Genomic DNA, 27823 nt, shown 5'->3' on the forward strand with positions numbered 1-27823 from the left:
TACATCTCCCATATCAAGTGCAATCAATACAACGGTGCTCCGGGGCAAGATTCGGCCATCAAAAGCTATTGTGGTCCGCTGAGAAGCCTTTGAGATTATACCTCTAATTCCATCCTGAAATTGTTATGCCTCTTCAAAAACAACTGAGAGGCTCCAGTTTTTGGTTTAAAGCTGGAATTATTGTAGATTTGAGATCCATATTCAACAGTGTTTTTTGTCTTTAAATATCAAAATAACAAAAATCATTTACAACAAATAAATTGTTATAGACAAAATTATGGGTCTGAAGAAAAACTCAACGTTCTTGTTTAAATTTATTGTAAGGTACTTTTTGAAGTACTCAATATTTACCCGACCAACTGGACTTTCAAAGAAACCAATGACTTTTATTTGCTGTGGTTTTGATGTCAGAAACAAACGTGTGCTTTTATGACTGCATGTAACACACAAAAAAACACAATATAATTCCCACTCCTGCTTTTGCCTTGTCCCGGACTGGGTCGCCCAACAAAACGTGACTTAACAATCGCAGCCTCGCCTTTCACCTCTCGAGTTAAGTAGGCTCTGCAAACGCCACTTTTTTTTTCCTTTTTCCCCCCACACTCCCTTCTTTCTACTCTTTTCTCTTTCCCACCAGTACCCCCCTGATTGGGTATGCGGCCATAATTTCTCTTTTTGCGCTCCGGCAACGTTTACTCTTCACACTCTGCTATGAAAGAGAGATGCAGGCCGCCATAGAACCCGTCTGTTTTAACAGTGTTGCGTTGCCCCATCGTGTGCACTTTCCTCCGACTCGACCGGAAGTTATAGAAATGAACACATGCACCATTTGCAGCGGTACCACGGGTCCATATGAGAGGGATATCAGTTAGCTGGGTACTAGAGCACTGTGCGTGTTGGTTTCTAAAGGGGGGGCTGACTAAGACAGTGAAAAGCCCAGAGAAAAGGAGAATTAATTTCCCTCTTTGGTGCAATCGGGTAATCTTTCATCACTCATTCAGTAGAGGTGAGTGCTTTGTCAACATTGACTTAAGTGCATCACAATATAAGAACATGGCTGCGTGATAGCATATCGATGGCTTATTCTGAGGCTAGCTGTTCGATATGCAATCATCAACTCTAACAATCTAACGGAAACCTCCCCTCTCCTTCCCCTCTAGATGGTTTTCAATTCAACTCCTATTTTTACGATGCTGGTTATATTTTCTAAATTGATTTCACACGATTCGGGTCTTCATCATTTCCAATGTGGCGGGGTACCATTTGACTTTGTTCAACTTCAAGAAAAAGCTCTCTGGTTGAAGTCTTCTTCTTAACTTTCTTATTTTAAAGTAAAACTATGTTCATAATTCTGAAAGGAATATTTATTTCGTTGGTTATATTATAAAAAAATATGAGATTATTTTCACAGTTAACTGCAAAAGAAAAGAGAAATAGGAACCGAGATAGTGGGCCTAGTTAATCTGATATCATCAAACTCATTCAACAAAAACATTATCAGACTTCTTCTCTCAAACAAAGTAAAAGAAAAATTTTAACAGTAGAGTTACAGTGTAAACATTGTCTTATTCTGCGGCTCGACTTAAAAAAAAAAAGAGGGGAAAAAATACCCTGGATGGTGGTAAAATTATATCCAGTTATATTTTGATAAATCACAATTGTAAGAAATAAGAGGCTCTTCCGTTCATCCGAACTATTCAGCGACACAGTGCAAAAAGCGTTTCGGCGATAGTGGGGGAAGAAGGGGAAAATTGGCTCAGTTTTTACCCTACATAAACACTCGCCAAAAATAACAAATATCAAAATTGGTTATAAATGCCGGCCTAGACACGTTCGGGGGATTTGGGAACCGATTCTGCAACAGCCAGTTTGTGTCAACACATACTGATATCATATTCAACAAATGAAGTCCGCCATCTCTCCGCTAATGAAAAGGCTGTGAAGCGTGGATACCTTGTTTATTCAGAGCAAAGGATGCAAGCTACTTCTGCCTCACAATTTTTTTTTACTGATGGTGCAAGTCTTCTCTCTCACTCTCTCTCTCTCTCTCTCTACCTCATCGGAAGAGGTTTGAGAGACACAAATCATTTGTGATTCTTAGCATGTATCTCTGAGATGATTATTAATAGGCCGAGATCCAATCAAGGTCTTCCCAAAAACCAATCAATTGTGTTGTTATGATTGAATACACAATGGTTGCCCGGCTAGTTATTAAGAAAATTGTCTTGCAATGTTGGGACGTATTGCAACAACAAAATGTGTATTGTTATTGTTGCATTATTCCACAGGAGAACAAACAAAAATCTGCCGTGTACCTTCTTTGTTACACCTCAAATATGGATGCAAAAACAATTAGAATGCTTCAAGTGATTACACACACTACTTGGAAAGCATTTTCAAAGAACAAAACTAAACACCACAAAATTTATGTTTCCCGAACAACAACAAAATCTACACAGCCAATTTGCTGTCAACCCTAACCTAACAAACTTCACACTCGCTGAAAGGGCAATATTGATCCCGATGATGTGTCAATGAGCTGAATTGGCAGCCACCGTCTGTAAAGAACAGTTTTCCAAAACAAACAATCCCCAGTTGCTGGCATAATGCGGCTTTTGAGGGCTGGGTTGCCCCTCGCTGTACACCCCTTCAGCCCTCTGCAACGCGCCGCTGCCCACATCACAATACCCCAATTTCACAGGTGTGTGGCCACGTTGCATGACACTCTGCTAAAGTGGAAAGACATTCCTTAAAGCCTATTTTCTAAGGCTTTAAAGGAAAGGTACACCAATAACAGTAAAACCTACAGAAATGTCCATATTAGATTAATCAGGTAGTAAACTTATTACCTAAAATAAAAACAGTGCAAAAGATGACCACTTTAACCGATGCTAAAATGAAAAGCTTGTGTTAATAATTTAATAACACTTCTGTTGCCATGATTGCATGAGAGGCAATACTGAAATTCGCATAAAAGTGCATGAATCCATGGAAAAATAAAGCTGTGTTCACTCAAGAAAAAGTTACACGCCTTTGATTTTTGTTGAAATTGAGGAGGGAAGACAACTTTTTCGCAGACTATTTTTAAAACAAACAAAAAATATGCAACAGCTAAAAAAAAAACTTTTAAAAAGAACTGGGTCTTACATCAGGTATCCCCGTCTGTAAAAGTCAACAGCATCACAGGATTGGAGTAGGGCAATAAAGGATCAGGTCACAGGTGCCTGGTGGCATTGGACTTGCTAAATTAAAATGCCATCAGCGGCCATGGGGGTGACCTTACTGTACAACTAACCAAGGTTCCATCACACGTCCGTACACGGACAGCAATAGAATGAGCCCGAGATGAACACAGGCATCAACGCGGTGGACCCCGCAGCCATGAAATCTTGTCTGGCTCACACTAGCAGGTCGGCCAGCTTACAGTACTGCCTACAGCACAAGCGGTGTCAAAGTACACTCTTCGCTGTCTCCCGCATAGTTTTACAAGCTTCTGCAGCGTCCCAGCACCCCACAGAATGCCGAGATCAACAGTCCCTAAGATATCAAGGTGAACGTACAGGTATAATCACACACCAAAGCTAAAGGCAATCCCGGACTGAAGGAGAGAAAAAGAAAAAAAAACCTCGGACAACTCTGGAGCTCATGTATATAACTAATGATATCATGTAACTCCAACCAAATCATGAAGGTGCCGATGGTTCCCACTGTGGCACAATAAATGGCACCACTAGTCTACCCAAACCCCCGGGCGCAATTTGTGATAATTTCGCCCAGTCGAGAGTGATCACTTGTTAGGAGGCTGAGGTGTATCAAAAGTTTAATTTCTGGCTACATGGACTGGGGAGATAATCTGCAAGTAACTACAGCATTGGGAACGTTGACCTGAATATCTAGCTTATTGAATTATTGTGATTCATTCTTGGACACCACATAATACTGGCTGTCATAAAGAGAAACATCTGTAGTTAGTGTGACAGAGATTTGCTGGTGCTGTAGAAAGTCTGCCAACCAAACCAGAATAAAACATGTAGAACTTCAAACCTCAGTTTAATAGAAATTGAGATATATTCCACCAGGGAAACTGATTGTATCCCTCAAACTGCCAACCAAACCCACTAGCATCAGAAACATTTCAAAATAAAATGTGTAGTATTTCAAACCTAAGTTAACAAGAAACTAAATGCACCACAAGGGAAACTGACTGTATCCTTCCCAATGCCAACCAAACCCACTGGCATCAGAGACACTTCAAAACAAAAGATGTACAACTTCAAACCTAAACTTAAACAGATGAAGTAATACACCACAAGGGAAACTAAATTCCTCTCAATGTAACTTCCCGGGGTTGTGTCGTAAACTTGGGACCAGTTCCTAGTCACTTACAGTACATGGTAGCAGATATCAAATAAGTTGAGATTTCAGTAAGTAACACTTTACAATATGTATTACCTTTTTGGTACTAGGCCATTTCTCTTAATAATACTAATAATAACGAAGTCTTATATAGCGCACGTATCTACCAAACAAGGTACTCAAGGCGCTGAGTATATACAAACTTTCAGAAAGATAGTTATTGCAGTGATGAATTAACCAGATTTTCAATTGTCTCTCCATTTCTCCAATTTATTACAAACTACATATACTCCTCATCATTTCTCCATTGTGCATTTTGAGCTTTAAAGTAGCTTTCATATTGAACTGAATGAGATTTTAATCCAACCATGAGCTTGCTCCTAAGCAAAGTAGAAAGTATCTCAAATTGCCACTAAAATTAATTACCTCAGAACAATATCCTTACTTTTTAAACAAAACCGCTTATGAATACAATAGTCTCATGGAAGAAGGGCATTGTTTGTTTAATGGCTGTTGATGTTGAACCAGTGTTAATTGTGAGCTCAGGTGGTATGTCCCACATGGTACTGGCCGTGGCACGATCAACGAGCCATGCCGGGGCAATCTTCCTCATCGTCATTGACAACATCGACGATAGAGCTTCAAGCTTCAGTCTGAGTCACTGTGCCGTTCTGCCGCACTGATTTTGGTGTTTCATTTTTAATGGGGAAATAAATACAAAAATAGGTCATCTTGATGCAATATTTATCTAGCTTTGAGGGAGACGCTTGCCTCATCTAGATTGGGTATCAATAGCGGTTGTCTCTGAGATTAACATAAAATCTGGTTATAACATGAATCATTGCTTTTAATTGAAGGCAAAACAGATTGAGTCATGTTAGCAGTGAGAGGGTAAATCCTTTGAATTGAAAATAATTACTGCTTGGTGTGGTTTGGGAGTAAATGTGCAAAGTGCACAAGAAAACATTTACATTTTTAATGTGATTTCAAGTGACTTAAATAGGTTGACTATTAACACACTATTAGGTATACATGTAGGTTGACTACTGAACAATTGTTTGGTGTTTTCGGCACATCAGATAAATTGACTAGACCTACTTCAAAATAGAAATGTTATTAGCTTACATCAAAACACTTGATTTATTCCAGTTGTGCAATAAATGGCAGACATATCAGAAGCACTAACTGCTTGTCTTTTCTGTGAACTAAACATCAAACCTGGAAAATAGTTCATAAAGATGAATCTTTCAAAGGTTCAAGTAAAGATTAGTTTTAAAAAAGAAATTGTTTTTAAAATAGATTTCTCAGTATAAAGCTAAAGCTGGCCTGCTACTTTATTCTTATTAGGGGCAAGGTCGAAGCTGCGTTAATCATAATGCATGCTAGTAGGGGTGTGTCTGTGTGTCTTTTTGACACCCTGTTTTAAATTTGGACGCCCTGTTTCAGGTGTCAATTGTATTGTAATTGAACAATTTGGAGTCCAAGTTTTTCAATTTCCAGCGAATTTTTACACCCTTTCACCAAATCCAGGCTGGAATCGCGATCTAATGTCTGACATTGTGATGTGATGGGAGGCTCAGAAAGTCAATTATTATTTCAAACACTACTCCCACAAAAACAGTGTACATATAGACACCTAGACAAAATATATTGCAACACACAACCTCATAGAGTAAGGGCTCGCACTCGCAACATCAACACTATGTGAAAAGCATCAAAGTTCAGATGATGAAGTGTGATAGCAACGTCTGCTGCTGACCAACAGCCGACAACCTAATAGAACTGGGCCACAAAGATGACACCACCCGGCTTTCATCACTAGCCCAGCTTTCATCAACTCCAGATTCATTTTAGTTTTCAAGATTGATGACCAATATGGTGGCTGGCTGAATAACGCTACGTTAGAAATTAACCTTAAAGGTAATAACCCCCCAAAATCATGAACAATTTGTAATCATAACACTTCAAAAGCTTGATACCAACACCAAATATCGGCAGAAATATGCAAACATTTCCTCAAATTTCACCCCTACATGTATCAGAGTAGGGTTAGGTTCTTATTTTAGCCTTTGAGAAAGACTCTGCTAGGGTCAAAACATGAGGCCATGAAATTTTGTTAGCATTTATGCCTAGGTCATTTTGATAGGAAAGCAATCTTTGTTTTTTAGTGGTGCCGAAGTTGATACAAGTTTGAACAGGGAGAGGTGGTTTAATAAGAGGTAGGAGATTGGATTTGGTGTAGAAAAGTACTTCTTCAAGATCAAAAATTATTACACCTTTAAAGAGATGCTTATGATGTTACTGTTCAGACCTGCGGTTGGTCTATAGGTAAATATATAGATGTCTCAGATTTTGACATTTTTATTTTTTGACCGATAAAGATGAGTCAGAAGAATGAAGTGTGACACACACAGGAAGGACAAACGGTGAAGACTTGTCTGTCTGGTATTGTTCAAGAGAACAAAGTCAATCATGAGCCGCACCCATTGTTGACTCCAAGGGGGCGTCAAAAATTTCCACTGAATCACGAGTTATGTCCGAAATCAAATGGGTTAGGAATATAGTCACGCCTCCAAAGTGCTACATATGAAAGAAAATCTGGTTTGAAATTAAACAGAGTTAATAAATTTATTGACCTCCAATGTGCCACATTGAAATAAAATCTGCTTTAATATTCTGGGTAAAAAATTAACATATTTTCATCAAGAAACTCAAAACAAGTAAATGGGAAAAAAATATATTAACAAAAAAAGTATTTGAAATACTATTTTATTATGGCAAGTCAAATCATCAAGGTTTTTTTTTTTGATATTTCCAGACAACTGATGAAGTGGATATGATATATTCTCCCCTTGTGCTTTATTCCCTAACGATAGGGATGTCAACCCATGAAAATAGATATCATATCTACAGAAAGCCAATCTCTGGAATTACGGCAATTACTGCCAAATTAAAGATATCACCAGCGAGATAATGATCAACAAGGGAGTTCCCCAGTAAAGGGCTTGGGACTTCTGGCCACAGAAAATAAAACCATTAGTGAGAATACAAACATTATGACATTTCTTGGGCCAAGGGGAACACAGTACACAACCAAGTAAGATCGGTACACAACGATTTAATTTACGCGCTATCCATAAGTGCATACTGTGAGGATCGGGTGAGGAGGAGGAGGAAAAAAGGAGTGAGGAGTAAAAAATTCTTCATTGTGCAAGCAAGGATGTGAGACATGAAAGGGGGCTAGACCAACCACAAAAAAAAAGGAAGAAAAAATTGTGTATGCATTTTTAATGTCATTTCCATGATTGAAAATCCTGGCGCTAATCGTCTCCCCTGTGGGAACTCTAATGCAGCCTCCTGTTCATTAGGAAGATAGGAGTCTTGTTGTTCATGGCCCTAGCGCAATCTCTTCAGCTAGCAATTGAGAAAACCACTTCACACCTCTCCACAATGGTTGAGGGGTCATTTCTGAAGGAAACGGAGGGGGGGGGGAGGTGAGATGGATGTGAGGCTAACACTTTACCCGGTGTCCCCCACTGCATTTTGATTGGGGCTTTTTATGCTAAAAAAGGCGTGACAATTAACACTGGGGCAGCGGAGTCCCCAAGTCCACAAATCTTCATTCATTCGCGACGCAGCAGCAGCGAACGTTGTATGTTGAACAACGGGACAATGTGATGAGGTGCTAGGCTTTTGTGGATCGGCTGAATGCTTTAAGCGGATAAATCACACAAAATGTGTTCAGTAACATTCCCAGAATAACTGTCAAGAGTGTTTCGTAAAAAGACAAAGGTGGACGTGGTTCTGATATGGGGTGTGAATAATCATTATCAGGATAATGGATTGTGTTAACCAAATTAACATAAAAAAGTAAAAAATAGTGAATTGTTTCAACACCAAAACAAGAGTAAAGATGTTAGAAATTTTTGTAACCACACATTGTTAGATGTATCACTAATCTTTTAGGAAAATAACTAATCATCCATTTGTTCATTAGTACTATAGGAAAAACACTTTTGTTTTCTTTTTTGTTAAATTTCCACGTTTTTTCACCGTGCATTATCCATTAAACTAGTACAGTCTATGAAAGGTTAGTATGAACAAGAAAAGGTCTACCCAAAATTTAACTTAGTAATCTTTATTGCAGTGCTTACAAATCAACAGCTTCTTCAATTTTTCATTTTAGTGCAGGAAAATAAATGCAGCCTTTGGTCGAGTGCAACTCAAACTTAAAACATAACAATCTAGAAAATGAAGAAGAAATCTCCAACCAATAATTTTGTTTTTTAAATAGAACATAGAACATAGAGACAGGGCAAGTGAAGCAATGTTCCGATTTATGTGAGCGATATTACAAGTGTGTGTGTGTGTTCTGTACTCCAGCCAGCCGCCCCCCTCAAGTGCATTATCAACATCGCTGAGTGATTCTGGAGAATCGGAAAGGAACAGTTAACATCCAAGTCATTTCCTGCCCTTCTGACGCCCTAACATTAAGACAGTTTAGTAGAGCTCCAACAAAGCGTACGACCATCGAGCCTCAATATCCTGAACAAGTTAAGCGTGTCAATGTAGGCTTGCGTCTGCTCAATCAGCCTCTGTAGCCGTTCAGCTCACAACGTCGTCAGTCTCACAAGGCTCAATAGCATGACATTTACACTCAACACAACACTCATTTCATCCATAAAATCTAAAAATTGGTTATAGATTTCTGGGTGGGAGAAATAAAAATACAAACTCTACTGATGTGTGAAATAAATTAAAACGGTTTTGTCCTTTATCACCTGATTAATGGTAATTGTTTTTTATTTCTATTAAGCCAAACGACACAGAGGCAGTGAATTTGGAAAGCCAGGAACGATGGATGACAATCGGAGCTCGAGGCAACAAACAATTCTCATTCGGTTTCCCATTAGTGGCAAACTACTGCTCTCATCAATGTTTATCTTCATTTGCCTCATCAGCGGCGGAGGAAGTCAGCTAACATGATGCTATTTATCCACTTTATGATTTATCGCCGCACTTAAAAGCGTGATGGCACCATATCACAGCGGTTCCACTACCTTACGGTCCCGTACAAGCGAGGGAATGGTCGCGCTACATCCCTCTGCCATTAGCGGAGGGACATTGATAGTCCATCCAAACATCTCCCTGTGTGATTTGATACTGAGCTCATCACAGGCAATTCCAACAAGCAATAATGATGCACCGTTTATAACGACTTGGACAACTTGTAGAAACAGTGGAGTGGTGGGACAGAACCCCCAACAGCCCAAGGAAGCTGGTAATTTGTTTTCAGCGAATCAATAGAGGAGGAAAGAGATTGATATCTTAGTGTCAAGACAATGCAGTTTGGGATCAGTCAAAGACTAACTACTCAAACCTGTGCTGTAATAACGCTGTTGTAACATCGGGCAAAGAGGAGGAGGGGATCACAAAACAATGTTCAGTCCTTGCGAGACAGATGGTCACTATTTATATCTTCAGAAACTGATTTAAACAATATTGTAGATTTAGTAATAGTCCATTTATGCAAACTGGGATGACTAATGACTTGCAAAAACCGTTTTTTGAACCAGATATTTTGAATGGCCCCTTTATTGATTTTCAACAAAAATCAAAATAAAAACTGATTTTTTTTTTAATATAAATTTTTGTTTCAATGGAGGGGGAGGGGCAGTATTTTCTCAAACATAGCTGTATTTCTGAAGGAAATAACCTCAGGTGAGTGTTGTATGCAGAATGTAAGCTCTCAAAATATAAAAATAAATAATTGATTTGTTCTTCCCATTGATTATCACAGCTCTAGATTACCTTTAAGTGAGTGGAATAAAGGGTTCTCATTTAAAAACATGGTCATCCTTTGATCCGCATGACTTTGAAAAAAAAAAGAACTTTGCATATTTTTTTTCAGAAGGGAAAAAAAGCTGAAATTAGACAAAGGCATCTGCGAGTACTCAAAAGCCATACTTTTGGTGCATGTTATTATCACAGTAATCTCTTAGGATTGCTTCTTCTACATGGATGAACTGCAAGAGCATCTCACGTAGATCAAGCTTCTCAGATAAGACTTAATCAAAACACATGTGTATCAATCATCTCAATGGAATCCATTCAATGGATGTGTGCGCGTTTTTTGTTTCGGGAAACCATGAACACTGCAGCCACTATTTGCAGTGTTTATGTAGGGGTTTTGAATCTGAAATGTATAACTGAGATCTTTTTCAACCCTCTGGAACAAAAAGAATGTGTTGCCCTCTTTGCCCCATTGATGGAAAATCCATTGTGAGATGCGTCCATTATACACCTTGACAAATATAACACAAAGTAATCAAAGTATGTGCGATAAACTAAAAAATTCAGAGCAAAGTTCCATGACATTTCTTTTAATGATGCAAAATAATCTATTCCACATTAAGCAATAATTGTCTCTATCAGCAAAATTATTGTAACGAGGGGTTTTATTTGAAATTGTGAAGCCTTTTTATTAACAGTCTTCATACAGTGCATGAAGATTAAATTAATTCATTCAGGATCACAATACATGTTGTAAGTGAGCAAATGTAGAAGGACATTATTAATTAATCTCTCTATTTTTAACCTTTTCATATTACAAGATTTTGATTGCAAGTCAAACAATCAGATACAGGTTTTATTCAGTGAGCAATAATGGCATGTACCACTAACAACCAACAACACTATTTCAGCCAATTGTTCATAACATGCTATGTAAAAATCCCAAGTCGTTGGTGTCTAGGGCCTTGGTGTTTGAGTAGAACCCCGACCTTCCATGCAATTCTTTCCAATATTTACACTATTAAACCGGTATTGGGAGTCACCTACCGTTGCCGGCTGGCATGTAATTTGCAGTCTGTTAGCCAGCGTAATTTGCATTGGGGAAACAGGCGCATACGGTTCAACTGACAAAGGGAGCTACAGCCCCCAAGCCTACGCACGGCTGCATCGCTCGTAACGGGCTAGCAAAAAGATCTTAACATGCATGCAGCAATTAGAAGGGTCACCTGCGACCCGACTTATTACGGACTGTCATTTCGACCAAAAAAATGGCTACCGGGTGAGGAATGGTAGATCAAGCCTGACCAAACGCTGGTTCATGTAAAAGTGTCACATCCTCAAGACAGTGTATCCCTTAAAATCTATCATCCATCATACATGATGCTGCAGAATTAACACATTTTAGAATCAAGTTTTTGTCAGGGAATAATAATGATTGGCAAATCAAAACTGAAACTCTAGGCCTACTCAACTCAGTCATGTTTTAGATGACTTGGAACGCTTCATAGATTTTTAACTTAAAACTACAAACCTGCCAGACAAAATTGATCCTGTTAATGTATTTTAGTGACGTGATTGGATTTTAAGTTATAAACAATGATTCTCTTTACCAGTTTTCTTCTGGGTTTCGATTTGAATTAATTAAGTTGTGATTTTATTTGAAAGCTCCAAAGAAACATACATGTACCACTGTGAGGATTCAGAAATGCAATTGCATTTTTTGAAGTTTATATTTTTGAAGAAAACAATAAATAACAACCTGTTATATTTCAATCTTTGCAAAAATTCTTTCTCCGAGGCTAAAATTTCAGCTTTTATGAGTGAAAATCACTACATAGTTTATCGAAACTCACAAGATTGATTTTATTTGAATTACAGTTTTTAAAGTTTGACATGAGATTGCAAGTTTTTAAACACTGATTTAAAAAACTTCAAAATGTCTTCAAGCGAATGCCATTTTCAGACTGATCCGTACTAATATAGCTCTTCTTCGTCACCTGAATGACTTTCTACATAAAACCTCTTCTCTACACGTTAACTCTTCACCTTTAAGGGACAGCAGTTTAATATTCTATAATCAAAAAGGAAATGAGCTTATTATTGCAGGTATTACTCAGATTATCTTGAAAGCTCATAGTACGCCGTCTACCTACATGTATGTAATGTACCTATTAAATCTTCTACCTTTTTGTCAAGCCCTACATTAGAAGGTGTAAGGTTTAAAGAAGTGTATAAATACAGGATTGGTAGAGCTGCCAAAATAGTCACAGACAGTGTTTATGTTTTGCATGTTCATGTTTTGCAATAGAAAGTATGTGGAAAACTTGGGCTTTATCTGTTTTTATTTCAGAGGGAAATATTTCAAAGAAAAAATGTTTCTAGAATGAACTTCATAATCAGTAAGATTTTAAGCTAAAGTTAAACAATGATTTATTTTCATCCTAACCAATCCTGTTTAATTTCTTTGAAAGGTACTAAATAGCAATGGAAAATTATTTCGTTATTTTCTACGCATGTGTCTCAAATTAAAGCTTTTGACAACTTGAATATCTGTGGTTCTTCCTGTGATAAACCTGAACATGTGCAGAATTACACCACAGCGTCCATAAGTCTGCCGGTGATTGCCAAACTCAAATTTATTGCTTAGGAGTACACTTACATAAATGTGATTCCTCCGTCTTAAGATACTTATAACAACTCCCCCGACTTGAATCTATTTCTTAAATGCATCCCAAAGGAAACGGCATGAAATAAAAAACCATTGCTAATATGTATCAATCACTTTTATTAAGGCAAACAAGTCTTGAACCCAATGTTATTCTATGCAGAGGTAAAGAGATTCTTCAATTGACTCCCATTTCAAAAACAGCAGTTTTTTTAAAGACCGAATTCAATATTCCTAACTTAATTTTACTAGCTTACCCTATATGCGTAGTATCAATTGTTTTGTTCATAAATTACAATCTGTTATCAAGGTTTGCAATGAACACAATGTTGCAAGACTCGGCAGGGGATACAAAATAGAACAAAGGAGCCACTTTAGACAAACTACCCAATGTCATGAGACATCTTTGGCTATTATGACAAGCACTGCTATGACGACTCTCGGGCCAAGACAAGAGAGTGGGGAAGACAAGAAAGGGGGGAGCGAGAGCAAAGAGGAACGAAGTAGAGAGCAAGCAAAGAAACAAAGTCCCTGAGGAGACGGATTAGCCGTTCATCAGAGAGCCAAATGGACAGGAAGACAATGCCAGACAATGCCAGATGGGGAAGATCGTCCAAATTGGTGAGCAAAGAAAAGAACAGGAAAGGTAAACACAAGCCTCAGAGTCTAACACAGCTCACTCCCCTGCCTGAGTCAATTTCATCAGCATCTATTAGAAGCGCTCTAGCCACATGTTCGGCACAGGCTAATGGGCTTTAAAAGGACGGCCCAACAACGCAGGGCCCAAATACAAAATCCACTGCATTAGTCGTACGGGACACGCTTGTCATTTTAACGCACCGCCGTTGTCGGTGATGTCTCTTGCAGAGGGGCTTGTTAGCCTGCAGTCAAGGCTGTTGCAGTGTACTCCAAACTGCAACGAAAAAACCCACTTCAATTCAACCCTTGCCCTGGACTTAACAATAGGCTTTCACAATGACTAAAACAACCCAGCAGGTTACTCACTGTAAAAAGACTACCAAAGATTTTTCATTTTAGAGAAGATACACTGTCAGTCTAATATATTTGAACTCTCTTATTGATGAAGTAGTTCTCATTTTCAATAAGATTTTCTATAAAAAAGTGCCTTTTATCTTTAAAAAAACATCAATAAATAAAAGCTAGTTCATTACAAAAAGAAATTGTTAAACCCCAGATGTAAATTATGTTTTAATACCAATATGTTTAAAGATAATTGTGTTTTGTTGTGGGGGAGGGAAGGGGGGCTTAGTTTTTTCTCTTTCTTCGCATTAAGAATGGAATTGTTGTAAGAAAGTTCATTGGAACGTAGTTATTAGCAGCCAAACCATTCTGCAAAGTACAGCAAATGTACAATGACCTTTGCCGTGACCATCCAGCGCTCATTCTGATTCTAGACAATTTGATTCATAATTGGTGTATCTCAGGACCATCAAGCAGGAGAAGGAAATCCTGCCCAAGTGGTCAAACACCGCACCAGGAGACCATGAATAACATCCCCTCCAAAATATGCCAGTGCCCGGATTTTTTTTATCGGCAGGACTGTAAACAAGCGTGGCGATTAGTAGACGTGCAATCTCCGTGTCAACTCCGCTAAGACTGTGAAGACACCGTGCCTCATTTAGTGGAAGCTTTTTATGGATGGAAAGTGCTGGCTTCCCCTATGCCTAAACCCCGAGGGACCCAAGCCCAGAGATTTCACTAACACCAAAAGATCCTCCAACACATTTCCTATGACCTGCATGATTCCCCTCCTCCATCCCCCCCCCTTTCCAACTCTCCTTATACGAACCTACCCTTCTACTCAGATATTAGTAGGGTCGGTACACAATCAAGATGAGGTGCTTGTACTTTCCCATCTTTTATATTCGTAGAATTTGCTCTGGTGATCTTTTGCTTGAGACTCTTCGTCTGTTTTCCACTCTCCACTCCTCCCCCACTCTTTCGTCCTCTCTCTATCTATCTCAACACTAAGGGCTTTTCCCATTTTTTTTCTCTGCTTAATACCTATTTTTAAATTTCATTTCCTGAGTAAAAACCTTAAGAAGAGTGCATCTGGACTTCCCCAACCTTTTCACTCCCCGTAGACGACGTCCCTTGAGCATGTTTTTTTACTCTCTTCTGAGCTTACACAATAACTAGTGCACACTAATGTGGCTATGAAATTGCAGATATGATGCACTTATAATTTATTCATTGAATCTTTATTATGCAAAGTAAACTCTTCTAAAGTTCTGAACTGTTATTCCAAACCCAGTTGAGTCAAATCCCTGATCATCTTAATTCTTTCATGAATTTTCTTAAAACATTACGCTGTCTCATTAAAATATAAAATGATCATCTGATACTTATCTACAGTCCTATTTCCATAATTTTTGTTCGAGCCAGTAAAGGGGATTAGGGTGTTTCTTTTCACCTACTTACAGGGGATTATAAATTGATTCTTTACTTTACCTAGGATGGAGGATCCATGGGTTATAAGTAATCCCCTGCATTCAGACAACAGGCTGTAGACTCACCATAAATTATGAGGTTATTTGTTGACCAAAGCGAAGATGAGAAATCCAGATGGAGTGAGAGCAAGGCTCCCTCCGAAATGGTCAAAGCAAAGGTCAGAGGTGACTTTGCGCATTAAATTTAATTGAAGGAGTAACTGGATGGTTATCACCCCAATGACCAACCAGTCATTAAATTGACCTTGCGCCAAGGACAATCATATAATGTAAAAAAAAAAAAAAAAAATATTGAACACAACACAAACAATCTGTGTCCTTTCCAAAGTCTAGAGAATCAAAACCTGCGTGTGCCATCAGGAAATTTAGAAATGCTTCATGTCATACCAAGGATGGTCAAAGAAAACAATTACTAAATATTACAAAACATTGCAATACAAGTGGGCTTTAACTTTTTTTTACTTAAAAAGGTTCACATCCAGGTTTTTTTCAATCAATCAATCATTCAATTAATGATAATGGCGCAGCTTTGGTTACAAGTGTTTTCTCACAAAATATACAATTTGAATAATCCAATAAACTAATGTGGTACCATTCCCTGGTATCACACACACACACGACCAAAATCAGACAAAATTACATATTGATTACACCTCCTACAAACTTTGTTTTACTCTAAGTTTCATCGTCGTCATGTTGAGTACAGGTCTTGCACAAGGGTCGAAATCTTCACAATCACAACCAAAACATTCAAACACATCATTTTGCGGTATGAGAACGATCTGTCAGTGTTTTGGCAAAAACAAGGTATGAGTTACATGAACTGGACCATCATGTAGCTAACCCAGGTGAATGCCCTTGCCTGAAAACCCAATGCAGGTGGTAAAGTAAAGTGAAACATGAACCCACAGCCTAGGACCCTGGCCTGGTAAGATAGGAACTTTTTTTTCCAAACGATGGTGTTTCGTGCTTTCAAAAGAAACATTTCAACTAGTTGGGGTTGTAGTGGAATTTTTATAGTGGTCATGGTGGTGGAATATTTTTGGTCACGTAATAATAGAGAGGCGACGAGGTCTTAATCGTTCATTTAAAACCAGCTGGGTTGTGGCCGTGTGATTTAAAGGACTGGGCCGAAGGCGAGGTCCTTTTTTCGCACCGCAACATACCTTCAAGGTTTAAACAGAGATTTTAGATCGAGTCACAATTCTTTTTTCGTAAAAATTGAATGTTTGAAATTTAGAGAGAAAAAGGTTTTGAGCGGAATTTTTTTGCAGTTAAATTAAATTAGGCAAACCTCAATAATTCTAAAAGGGATAAAAAGTCAATGGATTACCATGGAAACAAGTTACAAACATTAATCCATTAAACCACAAACACATATTGAAATACGCTACAGTAGCATTATGTATCAACAACTCATAAAGAGGTTTCCGGCCCGACCCTAAAATAATTATGATAACATTATTCTTTCAATTCCAGTATCACATTACCAATTACAGATTCAGGGTGTAATTAGCTTTCAGATGCAAATGAAGTCCGCAACAAGGAAGGGGGGGGTGTTGATACTGGTGTATACCCATCCCTACAAAGCTAAGCCTCAGCAGTGCAAGCCAATTTCATGGCGATTGCCAATGAGGCAATTCAATTAGCCAAGAAAGAGCCCTGGATAGTGCAGCCCATCAACCACTGGAAATCCCCATCAATAATGTATCCAGCCTATCTCTCACGTCCACCAATGGGAACAACATGAGGTGACCTTTGACCTGACCTGACCTCAACATTATTCTGTAAGAAACCAGCAGTGTGAGTGGGCACCTCATCAACTGCAGGAGATTTTTCATCAATAATGCAGAAGATATATCCTCCATCATCAAAAAAAAGCCAAGAGGAAAATAAACTCAGGTTGATTGACCCAATCTATGAATATTTGATGGCAATAAATTCTATAGCGTGCTTGAATCATTAATTGTCCGCCAAAATTAATTGATTTCTTAATTGAAAAATCATAATTTCTGGATCGTGTAACTTTGCTGTCCATAAGTGCATCATGGACATAAAGTCACATGAAAGGTCTGTAATCATCAAGATCAAAAATGAAGATTGAATTTCCTCACAACCATAAAAATATATTTACTACCAAGCGTGCCTTCTACACAAGCTAACTAAGAAATACTACACATCTTTTCCCCCACTATCTCCTCAATGCAAGTCACATGAGGACACCCCAACAAAAAGTATCCATGAAATTTCAGCCCACCCGAACTCCTTTGACAATGAGTGGATACTATCAAGCGTTAAAACCTAATTCCGAGTCTTAATCTCGTGAGTCATCCTTTATTTATAATGAGTGTTATGAAGAGGCAGTCTTGACAGTCTTGTCTTACCACAATCTCTCTCTAAGAAATCAGGTCTCATCATCCACTTCAAATTATGCATGAGAACTGATTTCCTGTCTAATATCCATTTCTTTGGATGTTGTGAGTTTGTTTTCTTTCTTGTTACCTAATTATTGCATCCTAAGAATTTGTGAGTTTTGTTTTCATGTTTTGAGATTGTTCAGAGTTTTGTTTATGGCTTTGTCAAAGGGCAGACAATGCATGTACCACTCCTGCAAGTTGCGAAATTCTTACAACAAATAAAATTACGTTCAAGCTTGTAGGGACTGATATTTGAGAAATTACATTTCCATCTTTTCAAGAGGCCAGGTCAGATTTTTTTATACTTCAGAAACCTCCTCTGGATGGCACATGTGAACCATGAACTGTCCAATCTAGGAAGAGTAATATGATCTTCTGTTCCACCGAGTAAAGAGTGCACCACCAAAAAATGATGACCTGGGCAGAATGCTCGGCCAGCCAGTGGGGAAGGTGGTGGTACAGGGGCCCTTCAAGCTTTCTTTCTTTCCTTCGTGTATTATAAGGCCAACCGTTGCCGTCAGCTGTGTCAACTAAAAGTCTGTGGCCTTTATAAGGTTTGGTTTCTGTTCATGAAAGGAATTTATTTTCAGGAAGGTTTATACCAGCAGGTTGGGATAAAAACAGCGAGCTGTGATGGGTGGGACACTGGTAAAAGTGCATCCAGAAAAACAATAACGATGCTTGGTAGTCGCAACGAGGAAACCTCCCACTTAAAAAGCCTCTTACTCATGTTTGATCAAGTCACTTAAACAAGTGGGCCAGCTAAATGAAAACTGTAAGTTTTCTCAATCAAAATAGTTTGGTTGCGTGTATTCACTCTTTGTAATTTTTCATCATACAATTTTCACAATGTGTCTCACTGATGACGCGTAGTAAAAGATAAAAGGTTTTATGCATTAACATTAGCAACGCTCCCCCAAAAATAGCTGATATTGCATTTTGTTGCTCCTTTTAAATGAAAAGTATTAACTGACACAACCCCTAAAACAATTTGAAGAAATTTAAATCAAACAAAGCTTAAGTGATACTGTTTTGGTTATGATGTAAAACTACACTCAAAACAACACTGATTGTCTCAATTGAAGAAATCCAAGATATTGACACGGCTTTTTACCGAAACGGAACAATCTCCGATGATAACAACAACCAATAACATCTATCAGTTCCAATAACTCTCCATATATTTCACATTTATGAAATTTGCGAGGGCATAACTTTACTTCCATTATAAAGAAGGGCAAGGGGAGTAAGGTTTATGCCCGGGACTTTTTTTTTCCAGGGTCTCTCTCTGCTAACCACATCAGTCAGACTATCTAAGACCTTGTTGCAGAAATTAATGGGATGTTTAAACAGTTATAAATGCTGTGTACTGATGACTTTCGGTTCATTGAACCTCAGAGAATTAGGTTAGGGTTATGCTTAGGTTAGTTAGCAAGCATGGAAAAACAGTTTATCCACTCGCTCATAGAATTGAAGGGTGGAATGAAAAAACAGGTAGTTTCTGTAACAAGATTGAGAAGTCAAGATGAATCAAACTGGATGGTTGAGATTGAGTCTGTATGGCAGAAACAGAAGCTCTAGGAACGGGGTCAACAACAGGGATGGGAAATCAGCTGTTTTGGGACATGGATGTCCAATACACTATGAGTGGCAATGGAACAAAACAGGGGCGGAGCAAGGTTGCAAAAAAGGGGGTGCAGGAATTCTTCACGAAGGCTGAATGTAAACTATATTGTAAGAAAGACACAAGGGAAGTTGAAGGGGATTGATCTATCAATGATTTTATGACTCAAAGCATACATTTTCCAAAGAAACTTTCTCCTGAAGAAGAGAAGAGTAAAGTGTTTGAAGCATTGAGACCAAACCGGCTCTTTTCACAGCCAACACTCCCTCAACAGAGAATTGTTACATGGTTGTACCCGCTAGTTTACGTTTATTTATAGTTTATTCTTAAACGTTGATTCTCCAATGGTATTAAGAGGTTTACTACTGAGCGAACTCTACACAGCAAACAAATATACTACAACAAATGGCTCAGCCTTCGAACCCAATCATCAACCCCTCATCATGACTAACAGTTTGCAATTAAATCAATAGCATTTCCAGCATGTCATAACCTCATAGTCTAACCATGGTCTAAACTCAGTCCATGTGAGATTTACACATAGCAGTGTGGGTAGAAGACGCCAAGATCTCAGGTAACAAAAACAATGAGAAACCCGCAGAAAAGCTATTTTTAAAAAGAGAAGAAAGTTTATAAGTTCTTACCTGTCAATGATGACTGGATCGGAGGGAGTTTCATTCCTGTTTCCACAGCTCTTTTTATCACAGCAGCGACTGAAAGAAAAAAAATTCACAATGAAAACCAAACTCGTTTAGGATTTGTTGTTCAGTTTTAGATGTTGGAGGAAAAACCTCAATGGGTACAACACTCACACAATCAGAGCACAATTTCATGGAGCTGCTTAACCACAAAAAGTAGCTAAGCGCAACAAAATTCTGCTTACCGACATTTACCAGCCTAGCTACCATGTCATGTACAATTTTTTTTCCTGGTATCCTGCTCATTTCTGCTCAGTACAAATTTGTTAAGCATTTTTTTCTGCTTAGATGAAATTGAGCCCTTGTAGGGACTTCCACATACAAGTCTCCTGTTTTAGGTGGGATTCTAACCAGGGTTCATAGAGCTGAATGTCCCATTTGGAACAGTGTATAGAGTTAACGCATGCGGGTCAAACAAATGTATCTTTAAAATCAAAACAAATGTTCTGCAACCAAAACTGGTACATGGTAATGTATGGAATAATTTTGTGAGTACTTTCTCAACAAGATTATAAATCTTTGAATTATATTTGTGTGTGGAATTTAATTTTCATATATGCATGTCACAATTTAGCTCAACTCATCATTTTCCCCAGAATTCTCTTGGTTTTTTTTTTCTCTTCAAACTGACTTTATTGCATTTTTAATTTGCTTTTGTTTTACATTGAGATTGTATGCAGAAAATGATCTTTAAAAAGAGGCAGGGAGGATTTTGAAAACTTTCCAATAATAATCCATGACACTTAACATTATTTGCTTAATCTGTGTGAAGGTTAACTGGATTGATAGGCCGAAAGGCATCGCAAGCATTTTGGTTTAAGCTAATTCTCTATTCTCTATTCTCTACTTCTCTACTTCTCGTTGTCTCTTGAACAACATAATAATTCATAATTATATTTTTTTGAGCATCTGACCTGAAGACGACTCTATATTCGCAGTTTATTTTCTTTGAAAATAGGCACAAGTTTTGTAATTCCTGCAATGTTTACCCATTTGATGTTCAAATATAGTCCAGTTATTTGTCCACTTAAGGTATTAATCAATATAACAAACGAACGGCTTCATAATCAGTGAATAAATTCCCCGTTGCGCAGAGTCTGGTTGGGGGGTTCAATACAAATATTTGGCCTAGGGCAGGTATTAATGGTGCATATGCACTGATTTATATGAGTCTACAGTTTCTGATTGACTAATGCTTCCCTTTTCAATTTCTTTACCAGTTCCAGTGCTTGGGATTAATTCTTTGTTTTTTATAAGCAGGGCTTTAAGCCGCTTAATCGCATTCGCTTCTCGAGGCGAGAAACTGCATCCGTGGATTAGGAGCTGTACACCCCGAACACCGGCAACAAAATAGATATTGTATTGCCATTTGAATGGCCGATAATAAAATATGATAGGTGAGCTTAAAGCAATCATCGTGATGAGAAGATTGTATCAGTAGCATGATGCCTGAGCAGTGTCGTGACACACTCACCCACTGATGAGGTGAAGAGATCCCCACAATTGACGGCACTTTTGTCCCCATCGACATTCAATTTATCTTTAACGATGACACAAATTGAGCGTAATAAGCTCTTGCCAACACTAGCTATTTCCATCATGCCATTGAGGTCCAGTGAAATGGAAACTTACATAATCTCATTTCCTATTTGATAAAAGAACAAAGGGTGCTGTGCGTACTTTACAGTCGGCTTAGCGATCATTTCGATGCCGCAATATGAATGAATTGATCAATATAACGATTAAGTTATTGAGTGTCAGGTATATGACCCATGTATTTGAACTCTTTTGGGGGCAAAGTGATACTCGGCTCTTTCAGATCTTAGAGAAATTGATTCTCGCAAAGCAAAACACTCATTCCTTTTGAAATATAAACCGGCTGAATCTCTCACAACAATGCAGCAAATTTGCAATGCTTAATACCCGCTCCTCCATACCTATAAAAACATACTGTAAGTCCATTTTGAGCAGTTATCACACCCCATTTTCCGAAAGACTGATATTCTGAGGACCTGTTTTTTTCAAAGTTTAGAGTGTAGATCTCTTGTCACTGGTCCCAAATAGAGCGTGAAGTGGAGGTCTCTAAAAACCTCCCATCTTTCAGCCTACATTAGAAGCCCCCCCCCCTCCTTTCTTGGTCTCAGGTTAATCACCCAAAAGTTTGTACAGGGCAACAAACAACGGCAATCCGCGCATCCGCGAGGGGGCAGAGTAGAAAGGCGAGGAAAACCTCTTGTGGTGCCAGTGAAGCGCAGACAGAACCATGCTCTCTCCTCGCAGGGACACCTCGGGAGTGTCTCTCTGGGGGCTTGTTGGGGCGCTACTGGTGATGGAGATGTGATGTCTTGTACACTCCGCCCGTCTTCACCCATCAGACAGGCTAGAGTGCATTTTCTAGTGGTTGCTTGCTTGGTGTGCAATGGAGAGCCAAACCAAGCTATAGGGTCAAGTACAGTGCGAATGCGCACACAGCATTCCCGTGAATTATTCAGCAATCGACGGGCCCCAGCTGAGGGGGGAAGAAGGGAACAATCGCAGCCCTTCAAGTTATGCCTTGTGCCGCATGCAAGGGTCCAACACTGACAACGGCAAGCATTGATGAGAAAATCAAACAAACCGAGTGCTTGACGAAGCAGTTTGTATTCAATTACAGGAGGTTTGGGGTCCTTTCCTCTCTTCAGGAGAGAAAACTTGTATTAAAAAAAACCTGCAGTAGATGGAGTGTGGCACCCCTCCCATGGGGTTTGCATATATACATGCCAGATAAGGCTGACTGAAAATGCTCTCACGAAAAATAAATGCATCTACCAAAATCTGCGGTTTTTTTTGCGGTTACCTAATGAAAACTCTTCCCATCCCTACAACAACAAAACACATCTTAGAAAAACAACGAAAAAACAGCGAATTACACCAAAATATTGTTCATATGTGAAGTTGGTAATTGTAGCATATCGCCATGTTGTACCACGAGCGTATCTTTTTTGAGGGGTGTTCCCTGAAATATGAACATTTTGTGTCTTAAATTTTCTACAAGGCATTTATTAAGTTTCATTTATCCCTTCCCTTTGTCTATCTTTTCTTATAAATACAACTATTTCCAACATGTTTGCAAGAAATACATGTCTAAGAGTTGCACTGATTTTTAAATGCATCGTGCGCTTCAAACTAAAGTGCATTTGGATGGCACACATGCACATGAGTAATATTTCATTCAACAGCGTTTGCTAATGGACCTCACAATCTAAGTGTGCATTTCATGTGAATTTGGTTCCACTGCGCTGTTAACTTTTTTTGTATTTTGTTAAAAATGCTGTTTTTCTTCAAGAACCCGACTGGAAATCCGCACCATAAGTTATTGGCTTGATTCATTTGTCCTTGGATATAATTGTGTAATTTGTTACTACTTCGTGACGTGTTTTCTTGTTATTTTGTTTTATCGCACCAAATCAACTCAAATCATTAATGCTTTCAAGCGCAATCTCAAAACCTATTTGTGTGTTCATATTGCTGATGTTGTTTTTGTTTGTTTTTGAACACAATGACTTCTGATTATTCATGACAGCCTACCAGTGAACTAGAAATATTGATACTTTCTCAGAAACACTTACCTGCACATGATCTCATGGGTGAGTAGCACCCTACACATTTCAGGATTTTTGTCTTGCCCCTCATACACAATAGCCTGTAAAGAGAGATAGAAAGCAAAACAAAAGTTATCACATTGTGTTACTTGAATTAAACTCAAGTTCAAAATCAATGCACAAAAACGGACAAAAGAATGGAAGAGATTTTGATGAGAAAATTATTGAATACATTTAAAGATGATAGAACAATGCACCCAAACTTGCCAAAATAAATTTTGATAGAATGCACAGAGTGGGTTCTGGTCTATGCTTACATGTATGTTCAAAAACCAACGCTTGCTGTAAACTGCAAACCCCATGTGCATAATTTGTTCAACAAGATCAAAACAGGATTGTAGTAAGGGCAAAGTAAACATTGATTAATTTCCCATTCCAGTAAATTTGTAGATAGTTTAAAATTTTACTTTTTCTCTTGCAAGTACATCTTTCTGAAATTGGGCCCTGGTTTAAAACACAATTTAAACGAAACATATCAGCGCTACATTTAACTACAAGCTTGTAGATTTTAAATTGTTCAGTTTTCTGGGAAAGTGATGCTACATAAAGAATGACAACCATAGCCTCATCAACCTAACTATCTATACATCAAATACACGCATATGGATAACATTAGACATAAAATATTAAATTCTGTGTGAAGTCCGTCGATGATGTAGATTAACAATTAACAATCTTTAATGGCTCGGATGACCCTGATGTTTTCAAAATCCAATCGTTTCTTCTCATAACGACTGTCTATCGTTGCAATGAAAACAAAATCCTTCATTTTTCTAAATGTATTGCCCAACCTAAGCATCATCATAATCACTAGACTCAATACACAATGAAGCTCCATAATTATGAAAAATACTAATGCAAAATGTAATTCCTGTGTGCTATTTCCTAATCTAAAAATTTTCATTACAGAATTTGAGTTTGTTTTTTTTTTCCCTTTTTCTTATATGAGTTAAAAAACAAAGCTTCATGCCTATACTAATTTGTCTTGAAACTGCCTTGCCTTGACAAATTTTTTTATTATTTTTTTATGGAACAACAGATTATTGCTGTCATGTTCATGTATGTTGAATATGGCGTAATAATAATCAGACTTGTGCTAGTTAGTCTAATGCATCAGGCATGCTTGATTGTCAACCATCAACGCTGTTATTACAGTCCCTACATTAGCTATATATTTCATTTGATTTAACACACTATTAATAGCATTGGGGGTATTCGTTCATCTCAGATGATGGAATTATGCCGTTTGTGAAATGTTTTGTTTGACTTGAGCGATCGTCTGGGGTCGTCAGGTTGCATTGTCGGGGTCAGATGACTCGCAGAAACCTCTCGCAGCCTTAATACAGACAAGAGCCGAGGCTTAGTCAGATCCCAGAGACCTTTAATCCATCATGAATGTTCATCCCACCATGAACACAGCGTGGATACCGGACTGTAGGCTTTACAGTGCCAGGTAGTGCGATATCGTAGACCTGTCTGTCACATTTCTCCCTTTTTTTTTCTCTACTGTGAAAGACAATGCTTTGTTTACCTTTAATTATTGCTAACAATCAAAAAGTTGGACTGTTTCTTTACTTTTTCACTGTAAAAAAAGGTATAAATATCATTGACATGAAATGTAAAATGGAAAACATATAATCAACCTACACTTTTACAACAAAAACCTGAATCAAATTTGATTATTAAACCTCCATCCCCTACACATGCATAATATACATTTATTCTGGAGGATTAAATAAAATAATAGTTCAATTACAAGTCTGAACAGTAGCCGTGTACAAAGCTTCTGTATTCGTGCATTTACCCTACAATACAAAAACCATCACAAAGCAATCACACTTTGTTTTCCTTGAAGGCATTTTTGGCTGTTTTATTCAGTAATTGGTGTTATTTTTCACGCGCTGCCTTGGGGTTGCATCAAGTCAGATACTTCTATTGATTCTACAGTCAATCTAGAATGCTAATCTTCAATACACTCAAACTGATGCAGTCAATTTTATTCACACTTTCACAGCCGGGAAGGAAACCGTTTTTAAAAACAAACAAATAAACGCAACAATCAATGTCTCTGTAATTGACATTAATTGAATTTCATTTCACAAAGGAAAAAAGGCAGCCTGAAACCTTAACGAGAGGTCAGAGACAATTGCTCCCCACCAAAGAGCTTATCGCGATTCCCGCCTGGCTGATTTTTCTGAGTTGTCGAAAGGAATTGTGGGAAGGTAAAGGGGGCTTACAATGCCCCCTTTTCCGTCCCACAATGCCTTTCAACAATTACGAAAAATCTGCCAGGCGGGAATCGAGGTGCCTTTGGTAAAAAACTGCCTTGCCCCAACAAGCATCAGACATAATTGTATGACAAACATGAACAACATTGATGATCTTCAAACATTTATATAAAAATGTGGGGTCAGGTTTCTTTCTTCTTTTCGTTTGCAAAGATGTGCATTATTATAGCCGTTAATTTATTCATGGGACATCTTGGGCAGAGCGAGTTTGTATGCATTGCAAGCAAGTCATGCATTTTAATGTGCATTTAATTTTAAGTGCCCTCAAAAGATTTAATTTGGTTTAAATTGCGAACCGAGACAGCACATTTGCATAAATAAAAGTGTAATTTATAGACCTAGCTAGACTGAAGTAAACACTTGTATTGCTATTGTATTATTAGTTTTCGACAAAATCGATGATCTTGTCATGTCTTGGCTATCCAACACATAACCCTGAATATAGTTTGTGTTTTTTCAATTGCTACGATCACAAAGTCTCAAACAACAAAAGAGTTTTACAATCGAAAAAAGGGTGTTGATAACGAGAGAATAATCTGTCATGACTTTGTATCTGAATCACCCAGACGCAAACAATGGTTAAAACAATACACTTCTAGTACGGCACCACTCCAAACTAAACAAGGACATAAATTCATCGTCAGGCATTGAACCTTTCCGATTCCGTGTCATTTCTTTACAAATTCACAACAAAACAAGCATCAATATCAATCAGTTGTTAGTCTTTGAAAAGCTATAGAAATCATACCGTATCATTCTGAGAAAACCGGCAACTGTGGGTAATTTACTTTTCATTGCATTGTCTTTCATTCGTGTACGATGTCAAACAACGTGCAGACCGCCTTGCACGTATTACTGCTTTTAATTATAGTGATCGCACCATACGGATACCTTTTCCTCATTGGTCAATCTTGCCACTTTATTTTCAGTATTTTGGTTAATTTGATATTCAGAAATTTAACTTTAAAATATGAAAGCAGTCTTTAAATAATAGTTTTACTTGGAAACATTTAGGTATGTGCAAGAAAAAATACAAAATGATTACTCATCTAAATTTTAACACAAACGGCAACAAACTTTCAACCATTTAAATGTCGTTTTTGGGGAGCGATGTCTGAATTTAAGTAAAAGGCGGTTTATTAAAATGACAGGTGAGCAAGCAGGTGTGGAAGCCATCTTGGAAAGTGCTGAGTGCCAGTTTGTAAAAGAAAGTTTCAAGAATGGTAAGTATATCAATGTTTTTTTTTGTTTTTTTTTTAAAGGGGGGTACACTTTTTCTAATTCTCTAAGTTTCAATTAACAATGTACCTACACGAAATAACATTTTATTTTGTTATGTCTTCGTAACAAATAGAAGGGTTGAAGTTTGTAACTGGCATGAATTTAAAACAATGGCACACCGTACAATACACTTTCACTATGAACGGTGTCCTGCCATGCGCTAGCATTAGACAAGCCGACCTGTGTATAACAGCACCGCTTGGACTTGCACAGGGCAAAGCGTCCACACACTGTGATAAGGAAAAGAAATCGTTCTTTGTTTCTATCTGAAAAAAGCTTTAAAATTATGCTTTCTTAATTCTTATGCTTTCAAAATCCTTGAAAAAAAAATGAATATAAAACAGCGATCAACGTAAAAAGTAGTCTTCTACATAAACTAACTCCCTTTTTGGGGTTGAAGGAAAGGTCAATAATGTTTGCACGTTTTATTGTCTACAACAAGTTCGTTTCAATAAGACTATTGCATATTTGAGTCTTTTGTTGCCTACAATGAATACTTAAAATCAAATGAAATTCATCGGTTAATTTTGTATTTCATTTCACAACTTATGTCATTGCACACCACATCCAACGCAATTCTGTAGTAACT

The 27823-nt window shown here is 38.0% G+C and overlaps 1 protein-coding gene across 1 annotated transcript in view; it reads right to left on the reverse strand.

Annotated features, from left to right (window-relative positions):
• Positions 1 to 1217: 1217 nt before the first annotated feature.
• Positions 1218 to 27823, reverse strand: part of LOC117294655 (transcription factor COE3-like) — a 39320-nt gene continuing 12714 nt past the window's right edge. The window contains exons 5-7 of the mRNA XM_033777159.1: positions 23633 to 23706; positions 19971 to 20039; positions 1218 to 1290 (exon numbers count right to left, since the gene is read on the reverse strand). Of these exons, the coding sequence (XP_033633050.1) occupies positions 1218 to 1290; positions 19971 to 20039; positions 23633 to 23706 (216 nt within the window). The remainder of the gene's footprint in view (positions 1291 to 19970; positions 20040 to 23632; positions 23707 to 27823) is intronic.

Source organism: Asterias rubens, chromosome 9 (genome assembly GCF_902459465.1).
Source record: "Asterias rubens chromosome 9, eAstRub1.3, whole genome shotgun sequence".
NCBI lineage: Eukaryota > Metazoa > Echinodermata > Asteroidea > Forcipulatida > Asteriidae > Asterias > Asterias rubens.